A 16084-nucleotide genomic window follows, 5' to 3' on the forward strand; every position below is an offset into this window, starting at 1 on the left:
TTTTAATCGGAACGCCATCCAGTGTTGCCAGTAACAACTTATTACGACTATAATATTAATATATTTTTATAATCATTTAAAGTGCTTTCTTTCTGATTATTTAAACATATAAACGAAAAAAATAAATAAAATGATTTGAGACTGGCAAAGAACATTTCGGACTGAATAATTAATAATCATACTAACTTTAAACAATATGATTATTAATCCTACCAAACCTTTATAAAATTAAATTAAAACGAAAAAATGGATGAAATTAAAAGGAAACAAAATATAATCAAAAGAGTGTTAATGAGAGTTAGTTTAATTATTACGTTGAGATAAATTTAATTTTACGAAAAGAGAATACATTACTTCGACTTTCGAAAAAATAGAAGAGAAACAAGTTACTTCCTATATATATATATATATATATATATATATATGAAAATGTGGTATCGTAAGACCTGTTCGAAGGTTTTACTCAATGCCTGAATAGAGCACACTCCTAGATTGCCGGCCATTGCAAGTCTTAAGATTAATAAACATACTTGATTTGGATGTTCTACTAATGCAGAAACTGTGCTCCATTGGAATTACATTATGTGAGGGTCTCCTTATATCTTATGACTTCATTGATGACTATAGCACCTACAAATTGAAAAAATGCTTTGAAAATTCTGACTGCTCATTCTCTCTGACAAGTTCCTTCCCTGTAGTATTTTTATAAGTGAGGGGTTACGCAGAATACTGAGTAAACCGTTCGAAAAATCAAGGTACTGATAGCACTGAAATTGAACAATATAGCCACCAATTAAAAAACAAAGTGACTAACTATCCAAAAGGAATCTTGCATGGAATCGCTTTCCGGGTGGCTAACAGAGAGCTCTATATAGAATTAAAGATAGTAAAAGATATATAGTTAAAACTTGAACTGCCTTATAGCAGTTCTCAGCACGTTGCTGGATTAGTGTAAGCGAAAAGGCATGAAGAAAATTTTTCAAATTTAAGATAAGTACGTTGTATGAAAGGAGGTAGCAGAGAGTACTGTACTTTCAGACCTGTCATCAAGTGTCAAGAGCCACAATGAATAATAATGCCCTGAGGAAAGGGCGACAACAAAAAAGTAAGTAGTCAACAGAGAAAAGCAGGCTTCAACCTTAATATTCTGACTCTAAAGAGTTGACAAAAAGATGGATGGGTCAGCCTACCAAGCCTAAACCTCAGAGTAGTTTTTTAAAATAATCGTATTGACTCGTCATCAGGCGGTAGGAGTCTGAAGCCAGAAAAGAGCAATCAGATGAATACTTACATAGTTTGAAAATAATCATTTGCAAGCGGGAAGAATTACTGTGGTGGTCAACTGTGGTGAGGCGTCAAACTCCAGTGCTGAACGTCGCGTTATTTTCTTTCCGGTATTGGTGTGGATCTCCTCAATAATGTATGGCCCTGCTGAGTAAGCATTCTCTTTATATGCCAAACGGACTGCGCCAATCTGACACTCATCATTGAGTGGAGTACTTGTTAACTGAATCAAATTAGTAAAAGTCAAGATAATAAACATTCGACCTGTTCAATTGATCTTTCAATTACTGCACACAAATGATCTAAATAACAAGTCTCCCTACTGGCTGCTTTATGAGGAATTGATACCGTAGTGAAATAATACCGAGAAAACGTGACAGCCTCTCCGAAGTAGAAAGCTTCGATTAATTTATTTTTTTATTAAATTGAGATGTCTAAACCTTTCTTAGAAATGGATTTTCTCTGTATAAGCTAGACGAATTCCTTCGAGCTGCTTTAAGGACTATTTATACTCGTATAATTGTACATCAGTTTACACCTAACTTGCCGAAACTAGTCACTAGCAGAAGCCTACCAATGCAAATAGTATATGGAAGCTCTCGTTCTTGAAAGAGTTACTACCCAAACTTTCACAAATTACATACTTCTAATTATTATTAAATCATGACCACATCTAGAAGATAGAGGCCTCTATGACGCCTTGGCATTGCAAATACTGGCTAAATAGATCAGGAAAATTTTGATTCTGTTGCCAGCACGAATGTTTCTGATGAATTAAGAACCTGTATTAAAGTAATCTTTGTCGAACTACCGCAATAATAGAAAATGGCATAGTTTTATGAATACATCTGGATTTACATTTAGAAAGAACCACACATAAAGTGAAGCGTTTTTTTTTTTTGTTTTAATTTGATTTTAAAACGTTTTAAAATTTCGTCATGCTCATCAACCGAGTTAACATCAAGTTAGAATATCAGTAGTTCATAAAAACGTAGAATATTAATCTAATCCTTGTGTCACGAAACGGTGCAGCAGATGTAAATATGAATTCAGTATTTAGGCTGAATCATTATGTCATTCCTAAGTGCAAGTAAAAATATTGTTTTATGCGTATAATAATGTACTGTGAAACTATCACTTGTCTGGCGCCGTGGCACGCCGATGATAAGCAATTAAAAATGTTGATTCTTTGTTATTGATGCTTAATAACGATAACATCATTTGTAATGCTTCACACCAATATTCAATTTAGTGAAAGAAAGTATTTAAGTCGGTGTTATCATGTTACTACTTACGTACGACTCAGTGTTGTAATTCATTTTTATAACAGTTTTATTCAGTTTAATTTTAATTTACTCTGTGTTTTTGTGCCAATCAGTTTTAAACAATGAGTGATTCTCTGGTGAAACATAAACCGGGAAAACCCTTAAGTAGCTCCAAAACAAAATAATCAGCAACGTATATAAGGAATGTATCAAGTTCTCCCGAAACTTCCACATTATTATCTATTCTACTCCTTAAAATAATGGAAAAAAGTACATGTAAACATATGTCCTAAAATGCTTCGTTTGCGAGTTATGGCTAGTGAAAGATTTCGCTCGGATTTCAGCTACCCCGGTAAAATGAGGTCGTACTGCAACTTTTATCACATTGATTAAGGGTAAGAATTGTGATTTATTATGGTTTTTGACCTGAAAAATCGAATAAAATAAGTCTCAGAACCGGATCAGCAGTAGTTTTAAATAAATCAGGGGTGAAAACCAATAAATTGTGGTAAAAAGCCCCGGTTTTTATGTTTTTACGTACAATAACTAACATAATTTTAGTTTGAACGTGATCGATTTGCCATTGAAATAATTCCGTACTTATTTACAAAGGAAGATTCGACGATATGGTATTGATTTTGCGTATGTAATAGTAATGCTACAGCTGCTGCAGTAGAATATGAAACACGTTTTCCGAATCGCAGCATTCCAGATCCCAAAACAATTAGCGCGACGTTTTGTAATCTTCTAGAAACAGGTTCACTACCTAGTATTCGTACCAGCTACGAACAATCTGTCCAACACAACACTGTTATTGATAAAATTATTATAGATGCAGATCAGCACAGTCCAGGCGTCAGTACACGACGTCTTTCTAAACGGATCGGAGTTTCGCATTCGATGGTTTGGAGGATACTTAAAAAAAAGACAAGTTTTATTCTTATAAACAGCCAAATCAGTATCTACACCCAGAAGACAGTCTGCTTCGCCTAGATTTCTGCAACTGGTGGAATACAAATCAACAACTCTACAAGAATGTTTTGTTTATCAACGAGGCAAATTTCACTCGAGATGGCATCAACAAGTTATGCAATGAGCATACATGGGCAGAAGTAAATTCTCGTGAGATGGTGGAAGGCAATTTAGCAAAAATGTATTGTGAGGCCTTCTTCACAATCAGTTGTTTGGACCATTCATATTTCCTGGCTGCTTAAATGCTGATGTCTACATGCGCTTTCTTCAAGAAGAATTGCCACAGCTGCTTCAAAATGTTCCTCCAAAATTGTTTCCTGCAATGATGATGTGCCTCCCCACTTCTCTGTGTTGTTTCTACTTGCTTGAATCATTATTTCTCTGAGAAAAAGATCGGTCGTGGAGGTCCACATTCCTGGCCACCAAGATCACCTGTTCTAACACCTTCAGATTTTTACATCTGGGGATGGATAAAAAATATTATATATAAACAAAAATACCATTCTCGTGAGGAATTAATTGTCCACATTAATTGCAGCAACAAAAGCAGAACAGAAGTATGGCAAGAGATGGTATGAACCGGTGGGCTCATTTTTGAACATTTACTCTAAAGTGGTACGTATAATGGCACTTTGGTATAATGTACAGTTTGTAAAAAGAATCTGAATTTTTCTAACTTTTCTTTACTTTATTTAACTTATCTTACACCATTTTGTTCAGAATTAAATTTTCTATAAGGTTTGTTAAAAATTTTTATGTGTTTATTAGCCAATTAACAAAGTTATTCTATGTCAAACATAACAAAATAGGGGTTTTTATCACACGTTATTGGTTTTCACCCCAGATTTCTCAAAACTCCTGCTGATATCGTTCTGGGACCTATTTTATTCAATTTTTCACATTAAAAACCATAATAAATCACTAATTTTACCCCATAATTAACATGCTAAAAATTTCAGTACAACCTTATTTCACCGGGGTAGCTGAAATCCGAGTGAAATCTTTCACTAGCCATAACTCGCAAATGAAGCATTTTAGGACATATGTTTATTATATGAACTTTTCCATTATTTTTGGGAGTAAAAAGAACAAGTTTTAACATAATACATAATTTAATATAATATATAATAACACAAAATTTAAGGTAAACATAAGTCCCTAAAAAGACTTGAATGTGAAAACAATTGAAATGTTGAACGATTGTACTAAAATCACTGTCAGATTAAAGTGCATTCATTTTACTTCAATAATGAGCTTACTAACTTGTGTCCCATGATGGTGAGTCAGCTTAATACCTAAAGACGTATGGCTTATCAGTTGTGTCAATGGAGGATTAATCAATTGAACTCTAACAACAAACAGTATTTAAACTACACATTTTTACCCTATATTAGCTCATATATCTTTCAAAGGAACCAAGATCCAAGTATTGATTTAATCAAAAATGAACAGAGAGGTCTACAATTACATAATTTGACTTTTTGTTACTATGATACTAAAGTTCAGTGTTTCTCAACTACTGTGCTGCGGCACATTAGTGTACAGCCAAACCTTTGTGCCACGAAAAATGTAGAAAGCCATACAATTTGATTGGCCGGTGCTTCAAAGTGGCGACGGTAAAGTTTATTATCCGTGGAAGAACGCATTGCATATTGAAAGAGGCTGCCAATTATTATTGATGTGCCTACTATTTTGTTTGTTTTTATAAATATACCCAGTTTTCATTCTGTGTTCATTCCATTTTAAATACCAATGTTTTTTTCAACCTAGCCTTTTTGGATTTAATGCAATTTAAGGTATGTACACTTGTCTTTTCATTCTCGTTTCAAATTTCATATCTATATATTTGTATTTTTTTGGATTACTATTTTTTAAGACATTAAGATGGGAAAATTTGTAATTAAAAAAATGATGACGATGAAGAAAATACAACAAAAGAAATCCAGATGACATAAATAAACCTTGTACAAATAATATAAAGTATAAATGTAATAGTCAATACATAGAAGATTATTTGAACTTTGGATTCATGTGGACTGGAGAAGAAAGTTAAGTTATTCCTCTTTGTGTCATATGCAAAAAAACATTATCAAACAGTCCAGTGATAGCAAGTAAATTAAAAAATCATTTTAATATTAAACATCCAAATCTTAAATCAAAAGATAATAATTTCTTTCAAAAATTATCACCATAAACAAAACAAGCCAATTTTTTTAAAAAGAAAGTTAAGTGTTTCAGAAAAGGCTCAGATTGCTTTTTATGAAATGTCTGTATTGATTGCTTTTAAAATGAAACTTTATAATATTTTAAGGAAATTATATTACCTACTTGTCAAAAAATTATTAAAACCATGGTAAATAATGAAGCAGAAATCAATATTTCTTTAGTGATACAGTACATTGAAGAATTGTTGTACTTTCATGTAACACTGAAGAAAATACTGCAAATAAAGTACTTACAAATAAAGCTTTTTTGTTGCAAATTGAAGAAAGTACAGATATTTCTGGAAAAGCTCAATTAATGACATTTGTTCGGTTTGTTCATGATAATGCAATAGTAAATCAGTTTTTGTGTTGTCGAGATTTTTCTGATTATACCATAAAACAAAATATTTTTTGTGCAAAAAATTCAAATTTTGTAGAATTTCTGTGTTGGAATTTGCACAGATGGTACTCTATATATGACTAGTTCGATTAAAGGATTTGAAAAGATCAGAATCATCTTGTAAAAGATCAGAATCCAAATATTTTACTTATCCATTGTTTTTTACATCAAGAAGCCATTATATCAAAAGCTTTACCAGATTATCTGAGAATAAGTCTTAATCAAACAATTAATATGGTTAATTTTATAAAGTTAAAACCATTAAAAAGTCACCTATTCACACAATTGTGCCAACCTATGGAATCTAACCACAAATCTTTATTATTGCATACTGAGGTTAGATGGCTATCCAAAAGAAAAGTTTTAGAGTACTTGAAATAAAAATGAATTAACAACTTTTTGAACAGGTAAATCTTCCTTTTTTTGTAAATTTGTTAAAAACGGAATATGGTGTGCTAAATTAGCATACTTGTTGTGTATATATATTGTTTTTTAATAGTCTCAATACAAGTATGCAGGGACCAAATGAAAATATTCTATATTCAACTGATAAATTATTAGGATTCAAAAAAAAGCTCTTATTCTGGAAAATTAAAGGTGCAAAGAGTAATTTAGATAAATTTTAAATGCCCCAAAACACTGTTGTGACAATATAGAATCAACAGTAATCTAGCATTTGGCATTATTATGAAAACAAGTGGAAAAATATTCTCCAACAATGCAATTAGAAAAATGATTGGGTATTGAATACATTTTTAATAAATGATGTATCCGTTTTTTATTTGACATTGAATGAAAAAGAGAACTCATTTCTTTATCGGCAGATAGAAAATAGAAATTAAAACATTTCGAAATGTCAATTGACGCTTTTTGGATATCACCTCAAAAAGATTTCCTAGTAGTATCAGGCAGAGCTTTAGTAATTATACTACAATTTTCGACATCGTATTAATGCGGATTTGTTTTTTCGGTGTTAACAAACATAAAATCGAAAAAATTAAAACTTGTTAATGTGGAAAATAAACTTGGAGTTGCATTGCCTTTTTTGCGGCCAAACATAAATGAAGTAATAAAATAATACCAACCTCAAATTTCTTATTAAAATTCAATTGTTCCGTAAAATTGTACAATGAAAAATAGCAATAAACACAATGATCTTATAAAAAACTGATTGTTAATTTTAAATTATTGTTCAGAATACTTAGTTATACCGCAGAAATTTTCAAATATTAGCCGTTTCTCAACAGAAAAAAGTTGAGAACTACTGCTATAGTTTGTTTCGATAATATCGATATCTAGGTCAACAATCAACTCGATGTTGTCATGCTTCATATTAGGGTGATAGTTTTGGAAGAAAAGTGCAACTAAGAAGTCCGAAATTCTATTTTCGATAAATTTATTTGAATTTAATTAAATTAATAAAGTGATATGTCTGCTGTACCAGAAAAAGACGACATTTTGCTGCAGAGGTTCGAATTTAGATGATGTTTTCGTAGCATAAGGTTTTGACAAAACTTAACGTAATAACAGTCAAACTGTACAACAGTTCGCTTAAAAGTGACAATGGTAGCATATGAAATGTAGTATTATTGCTTTTTTACGTCTTTTTCGAAGTTAATGTGCCTCAAAATTTTCATTTTTTCTAGAAGAAGAAATAATATTGGTTTGTTTTGAGGTTATATTTATTTCATTTTACTACCCTGTTGAATCTCTTTTGATATTTGTAAGCACTTTTACTACTTCTGTATGTAACATTTCTACAATAATGACATGTGCGTTTTAAAATGTTATCTGTGGACCGGTTTTCAAAGTAGTGTAGTATTTTTTTCTATTAATTAAATTATACAGAGGACTTTAATTATTTAGTAAAACTTCGGAACTTATTATTTTAGATTTTTAATAATTAAGTATATTTGACCTGATTCTGATAACAACAGTTGTTTTACCTTACTGTGTTGCCAGTCAAGAGTCATTTCATTGTCATCTGGGCAATGTTATAATGCTTTGACGTACACCTAAACATTTAATAGTAATGGTAGTATTCTGAAAGGATAGCTGTATAGTAGGGTTTAAATGTTTTACTGCAATTTCCTTTGACCTTTTTTTAACTCCACAATTCCAGTTATGTTCTTTTTTCTGACGCAGATTTCAAATCCGCTTACTTTACTGAAACATGAAAATTCTCAAACTAATTAATTATTTTAAGATTTTTTCTCTACAGTGAAATACAATTTTAAATTATCTTTTCCACAGACTCAATCTGTTTTAGCTAACAGTGGTTGATCTTTTTTCTTAAGGTATTGATATTTCTGTGTTAAAGAAAGAAAGAATCTAGAGTAGAAACCTGATAGTGATGATTCAATGAGAATAGCATGTAGGAAATCTCTGGATTAACCTGACTCAGGTTTGATTTTTATTCAGTTAAAATCAAATTTTGGTAATTCGACCAATTACTGGATCAACTTAAATCTTCTTCATACATTAATATACTTTAGTAGATATGCTTAGGATCAGGCGAAAAATAAGATCTAAATATTGGAAAGCAGGTTTGGGCAATGGGTGACCCATGCAAGGTCAAAATCTGCAATGTTATCCAAGCTGCAGTGTACTCCAGCCAGTTAGCAATTGGCCGGAGTACTGAATGAATACTTCAGTTTTGTGGTGACCTGTTCAGATATTAATCTGTTCTTTGGAGATAGGCTAGGGTTAAGATTAAAGCTATACTTAAGGTTTGGAGTTAAGAATTTTGTGGAGAGAGAAATAAATCATACTAAAACTTAACTAAACTAAATTTAATAGTCGTTAGAGTCAGCCGTTGAAGATGACTGATGGCACTCTTCATAAGATGATTATTCGTCATACACATGACAAATAGCATGGAACATGTAGTGTAGTCCCTCTTTGTAGTGACTATATTTCTGTTAAAACATAAATTCAGCCAAGTGCCCTATGAAATAAGTATTGCCATACCTTAGTAATTTATCCCTAACCTCTAACTACAAAAGTCTAACCTTCACCCCTAACTCCAACCTTAACACTAATCTCTCTTCATAGAATGGATTAACATCTGAACAGATCTCAATAATGTACAAAACTGATAGCTAATTGACTAGAGTACTAATAACGCAATGTGGATTTTGACCTTGCATGAATCACCTGCTGCCCAAATCGACCTTCCAACATTTAGTTGTGTTTTTCTGATCCTAAGTGTATGTATTATAGTATATTAAAGTATGGACAAATAATTACTCAGAATTACCCAAATTTTTAACTATTTCAAACATTTTTTAACTATTTAAACAAAATTTAAAGTCTATTATTTACATTTAAAATTATTTTATATTATATCTGAGTATAGCATTGCAACATTTACTAGAAGTAAATGAGTAATTTAAAAAAAAAAATATCCACCACTGCTCGGTAATATGTTACTGAAATTGACATATTACTGGCTTATGATAACAAAACTGGATGTGTAGTAGTCACAGATTTGTTTATATACCTATTCATAACTTTTTCAACAGAATTGTTGTTAGAATTTTAATATGATAGGACAGACCTGTCAAGATATCAGAATCATTATTAATCAGTTCTTTTTATATGTTAAGTAAAGAAAGATTTTGATAATTAAAAAAAAACTTTTTTTTTACATGATGAAGAAAAATTATCTGATGTAATTTATTGTTTTACAAGCTCTATCAATCTGGTGGTGCAACCAGCCGTCAGTAACAAAGTAACTGCTTAGTAGTTTTGAAATGTCTTCAAATAAATAATACAGAACATGTTATTTGAAAATTTGCACTCATTATTGTGAACATCACAGATGATCAGTTTCAATAATAAATAACTGCTACAGTAAATTTTTGCTAATCTGAAGTAAACAAAATTCTTAAAATCCATCCTGCATATGATAAAAATCCTTTATGAAAAATGTCAAAGTAATTTTTCAAAATTTCATTTTTTATCCAGTGTATTATTTCCTCACAATCTATTTAAGGGGTATTTTGATGAATATTAGAGAACTTAAAGGATTACTATAGCAAGCACTGTAATCTTAATTTTATATGAATTACATCCTTAATTCTTGTAACAGTCATAAAACAAATTTGGAATCATGCAGACCAGAACACTAAATTTTCTTTAATGAGAGTTTGTGCAACACCTAAATGACTTTGTAAGTATAGACTTACAATATAGAAGGATATGAGATAAAGATAAGTGCAGACAGTATATTTAATAAATCTTATATTTTATATTGCCGGTGTTTCCGGTAACCCTGGATGGTGTAGTTCCTGCATAGTGGCTGACAATCTATGCTATAATCAAAGGAAAAAACTCTGTACATTGATAACATTTTTTTAATAACAGTGATATCAATAGATTTTTTATGTCATATTTTGATAAATAATAATCATTAGAAATACATGAATCTTAGGAATTTGAGTTCTGTCTTAAATTGTGAAAAAATGAAATTATTACAGTTTTCATTCTTAAAGTTATTTATTCATTTTTGCCTGAATGCTAGTCTTTTGTTTTATACTTTGTTAACAGACTGGCTGAAGAAGAATTAATAAGGGAGGCAAGGTTGGCTGCAGCTGTAGTTGAGACGAATGGGATTCAAGCATGGCAAAAATGTGGAATTCCAAAAACCAACAAAAGATTCTTGAATAATATAGTTTTAAATACTTTGTCTTCAAACAGAACTATGATGAAAGCTAAAGGAAGCAACAGAAAATAAATATCTATATAAAATTGTTTTACATTTTATTTTATTAATTTCCTTACTCTAAATTTTAGCTGTGTATTATTTTCAGATGTGAAGATAAAATGTAGGCACTTAAATGGATATCATAAATGCTACTTCAAAGCATAATTTATGGGTTTTTGAACTGTTCTTTAATGCATCAAATTTATTAAAAAAAAAAGAAGGGAAATGACATCTGACCTCTGATCACTGTCCACATGAACAGCAAACCTTTTATGTAGCATATATATATATATATATATATATATATATTAATAGTATAATTGCTTTATTCACAAGTATTATTTATTTGAATAAATATAAAAATTGTTTTTATTTAGAAAATTTGTAAAATTAAAACATGAATAATTCATGCCATTAAAGAAAGTGTATTGTGTGTGCCTTCATAAATAGTTAAAAAAAAAACCAGATGCATTAAAATTTCAAGATTGGGCAGTAAAATATTGATAACATTACAACATGATAGTGCTTAATTTATCTTTATTGCTGTGGACAAGCAAAATTAAGGATACTTAAATTCTTATGGCGTTAGATCTATTTTAATAAATGATTGATGGAGAAAATTGACAAAAAGCTATTAGATATTACACCTGGTAGATAACATGAATAAAATTTGTCTTTAGACAATAGAAATTGAAACCAAATTGGAACTTATGTCAAATGGCAACATGATGTTCAATCTTCTGAAGCAAAAACATGAACCAGATTACAGTCTGGAAAATGAATACCAAATGTTGTGATGTTAAAAAAGAAATATGAAAAAGGTAAGTATGGACCAGAATGAAATTGTATTGTTAAGTGAAATCATGTCAAACATCATGATAATCGGTCAGTATGATTTCTACCGTAAACCATGCTGGTTTGATGCTGTTCTCAATTTCTATTGATTTTATGGTAATCTTTTAACTTCAACATATTTATTCTAAATCTTGCATTCTCAATTATCTGTTTCATATATTCCAATCTTTGTCTTCCATAAGTATTTATTTTCATTGTCTCCTGTATATGAAATTAACTGAACCCTATATTTAATAAATGGTTCATCTACTTGGTTTGTTCTTTTACTAGTATCTCAGATTTTTCTCTTGTATTCATCTTAAGACCTCTTCATTTCAAATTTCATTGATCAACCTAATTTTCAACATCCTCTAACACTGCATGTTAAAACCCTCATTCTTTTCACTTCTTGTTTTCTTGTGTGTATTCACAATCACAGAATGTGCTACATTGCACTTAAAAATATTTTCAATAATTTCTTTAATTTATATTTGATACTAGCAGCTTTCTATTTTTTAACCCCTTACCAGTCTTTGACTGAATATTCCGACATAGCCGATGCGCACAATTAGGGCCTTTGTTGGAATATTCTGACATCAACTTTTTGTCTCGTTTTAATTCATTCTCTATCATAATATTCCTTTGTTTTATATAGTTTCTTTTTTTTTTAGGAGTATTCTGCAACGACAGATAACACTAGTTGTTAGTTTTAATACAATGTAAAGTGAGGGATTTTGATGTGTATTTGATCGTAATCTGCTGACCCGGCTGTAATTGCGAGTTTATTTACTGTGTTCTTTGTAGTCTGACTGTGAGCACTATATTTCTTATTTTATCATGAAATTCTATAAATATATCAGAATATAAGCGTATAATTATGTAAATATTTTATCTGTAGGTAAAATTATAAAGCTAATTGCATACATATTTTTCTATATATATGTGACTAAAATTCTGCGAATATTGCTTATGTTTATGTGTAATAAAATACATTTTGCATGTAAAAAAATTGTTTTTAAATTACATATCAGGTCATTATTAGTAAAAATACATACATTAAAATGTTTGTAACAGCTGCCAAAATAGATAGTTTTTTATTTGCCATTGGTATTTACACGTATATTTACAAAAATCCAGAAATTTTCTTTTTTAGTTTATATTTGATGACGCTTACATGAAACAAGCTTAATTTCAAAGAAATAAAACTCAACGTGTTTTTTTGCATTTGCCCTGTCAGGTGCATGATGCGTCTTTGTTATGATATATAACTCCTGAGTGTTATGCACTTGCATGTGTACATGAGGTCTCTTATTCCTCTGAGCCTGCCGCTAGTTGCACAGACACTTGGCAGTTCCTACTTGTGCTTTTACATCATATACAGTACATTTGTGTTTGAGGTTATAAACCAGTATTGTTTTAGATTAGTGTGTTGTTTTTACATGAACCAAAACGGATTCCAGTTAAATAGTCAGTGCTTTAGATGAGTCTACGGATGAATTAGAACTAAGTGACTTTGAAGAATCTGGCAGTGAATATGTCCCCTCATAAGGTCATGACAGTGATAATGAATCATCAGGTGACAGCAGTGATGAACAAGGAAGTGCTGTCAGTTTCAGTACTTCTTGAAATGTTAAAGATAACTTTGTTATTGATGATTATGGTAATGTAAATATTGTAGATAAGTAAATATTTGTAATTTAATTAATGAAGATTTTGTGATTGAAAGTGTTGTAGGTGGCCAACGAGACCTAGGTTTGACTGTAAATGCTACTGATCAACCGGACCAAACAGTACAGGAAAGTGTATGGGGATTTTGTTTGACAATTTCCTTTCACCGGTAGAAATGGTGTAATGATTTTGACCAATCAGACCCTATGACAATATACAAGTAATTTCTAACTGAAGATATAGATTCTGTTGTATAGGAAACAAATAGATTGCACACAAAACCTTGGAAACCACCGAGCTAAAGAGAAGATCATGATGAAGATGATAGAATGGACTAATTGTTCTAATGCGGAAATTAAAAAAAATGTTTGGCATAATCATGATAATGGGTATGTGCCCAATAGTGAAAATGTGATTGTATTGTACAAACGAGGTAATTAAAAAAACAATGACAATACAAAAATTTGAAATGCTTCTCAAGTGTTTACACTTCAATAACAATGAAGATGATGTGGAAGAACTTCAGTTGTCAAAAATAAAAACTTTTGTATATTTACTGAGCAGTTACAAAAAGTAATGATACCAGGCAAGAGCATCTTCATTGATGAAACAATGATTCCATGGCTTGGGCGCCTTATAGTTTGTCAATATGCCAAAAAAGTCATAAATACAGTGTGAAATTAAATAAACTCTGTAGTGAACATGGCTACACAATCAAAATGAAAGTATATAAGGTATTTCCCAGTAAAGTAAGGGAGACTTTACTGGGAAGTCTAGACACTCAGAAAAGATTGTGATGCATCTCATATCTGATCTCCTTGGTGAAGGATGTATAGTTTACGCAGATAATTTCTACAACGTTTCTCTGGCAGATTGCTGGAAAGAAAAATGTATTTGTGTGGCACTCTGAATAGTAAATGTTAAAAAACCCTACATGTGTGATTGAGAAAAAATTGAAAAAAGAAGTCTTTGCTCAAGAAAACACAACAATAGTGAGAAAGTTATAACAAATGGGTTGTTCTAATGGTTTCCACAAGAACAGACGATACCAATAATTTGATTTATTCAGGTAAATGTAACAGGAAGGGGGAGGAAGTCCAAACCAACTGCTGTATTGGGATACAACAAAATTAAAAAAGGTGTTGACATTTCTGACCAAATGTTGTCATATTATACACCGCTTAAAAAACTAGCATATAATATAAGAAAGTAGCCACTGAAATGCTTTTTGGGACCAGTGTTGTGAACACCTTTATTTTCAATGAAGGCTGAGATCGATGAAGAAAATGGGAAATGTTACGCTTCCGAGAGGAGTTAATCAGTAAGCTAATATCAGCTACAAATTATGAAAACAATGCCAATATTTTCCCAGTTTATGTAGCAGTAGTAAAGGTACAGAGGCAACAAACGCCAAAAAACCATAGAATCATAAAAAGGGAGGGTGTACAGTTCACAGCACAAGAAAACGATGCCTGCCTTGCTATGAAAATTTGGCTAGAAAAACTAGCACAAAAGAAGCCAGATAAAAAGCCAAAAGGGTGTCTACATATTGCAAAGACTGTCCAAGCATGCCACCAATGTGCCTGCAATGTTTTAATATAAAATATAATATGTAGTTTCCATGGACACAAATCCAAATGTTTTTTTGTAAATTTTCTCACTTATTTCATTTTGTTTGTTTTCATTACATTTTGTAAATAAAAACGATTAACTGTTTTCATTTATTAACTTAAAAAAAAGTTTTAATTTAGAATTTGTATTATGCAAGGTTTGAAACATTTTCTTGAATAAAATAGTTATTTGTAAACTTGTATTATATAGCCCTTTTCATATGCCGTTGTATGATTTTAAACACCTACAATACAGTCAGACTAAAAATAAATGCTATAAGAAACCTGTGAAAATGGGTACCCTGTTGGGTGCACGACACTTTACTAATGAACAGAGAGTGCGCCTACGGGTACGCGATGTCATTTAAAAAAGAACTTGTATACCCGTACAGGTGCACGATGTGTGAATGAGTAAACAAAGAAAAAAAAGAAAAAATTGAACAAGATAACATCCATTTATGTAAAAAAACAAACAGGTAAAGGGTTAATGAAAGGTCTCCTTGCTTGTGGCAGTCTGCATTACTTCTTCCATCCTCTGCAATTTTACAACCTAAACAGAAAAATTCTATAACATCTGGTATATCATGTTCACCTATTTTGATATCTAATTCCTCATTATCATCTTTTATGTAACATTTCATTAACCATTATGTTGTGTAAATTTACCACACAAAAATATACTGTCAGTTTTTATGTGGTCACCTTGAAACTGTAAATTATCCTTAGCATGAGATTCTAGTTAATGAATATATAAAAAGCACTGTACCTTAAAAGACATAAAAATTTACTTTAAAAATATTCATTAAAATATGACTAATAGTCTATTGTAATAAACTTATAAAATAAGTGTAATAAAGTTTACAGATAAGGAAATAGAATCTTAAGCATGAAAGTAAAATCTGCATTTACAATTTTCTTTTATCCACAATTAAGTAGAAAAAAATTTGCTATTAAAGATGTTAAAAAACATTGAGAGTTTTAGAGGGTGAACAAATATTTAATTGTGAAATACAGCCATTTAAACATAGCTGATTTTTTTAAATGCTGCTATTCTTTGTCAAACTTTATATTTTAGTTGCTCTTTCACTTCATGTATAATTTATTTATGTAAATAAAACTTAACAAATATTACATAACTT

The 16084-nt window shown here is 30.7% G+C and overlaps 1 protein-coding gene across 1 annotated transcript; it reads left to right on the forward strand.

Moving 5' to 3' along the window:
• Positions 1–7425: 7425 nt before the first annotated feature.
• Positions 7426–10882, forward strand: LOC142322864 (protein POLR1D-like). Its single transcript, XM_075361949.1, has 2 exons — positions 7426–7594; positions 10677–10882. The coding sequence occupies exons 1-2, from the start codon at positions 7554–7556 to the stop codon at positions 10861–10863; spliced, it is 228 nt and encodes a 75-aa protein (XP_075218064.1). The 5' UTR covers positions 7426–7553; the 3' UTR covers positions 10864–10882.
• Positions 10883–16084: the final 5202 nt, after the last annotated feature.

Source organism: Lycorma delicatula, chromosome 4, assembly GCF_047948215.1.
Source record: "Lycorma delicatula isolate Av1 chromosome 4, ASM4794821v1, whole genome shotgun sequence".
Lineage (NCBI taxonomy): Eukaryota > Metazoa > Arthropoda > Insecta > Hemiptera > Fulgoridae > Lycorma > Lycorma delicatula.

What these genes read in the sequence shown, in the direction of transcription:
- LOC142322864 (XM_075361949.1), top strand. Translation starts at nt 7,554, where the DNA reads ATGTCTGCTGTACCAGAAAAAGACGACATTTTGCTGCAGAG. An exon ending in GACGACATTTTGCTGCAGAG is followed by an intron (nt 7,595 to 10,676) that starts GTTCGAATTTAG and finishes CTTTGTTAACAG; the next exon opens with ACTGGCTGAAGAAGAATTAA.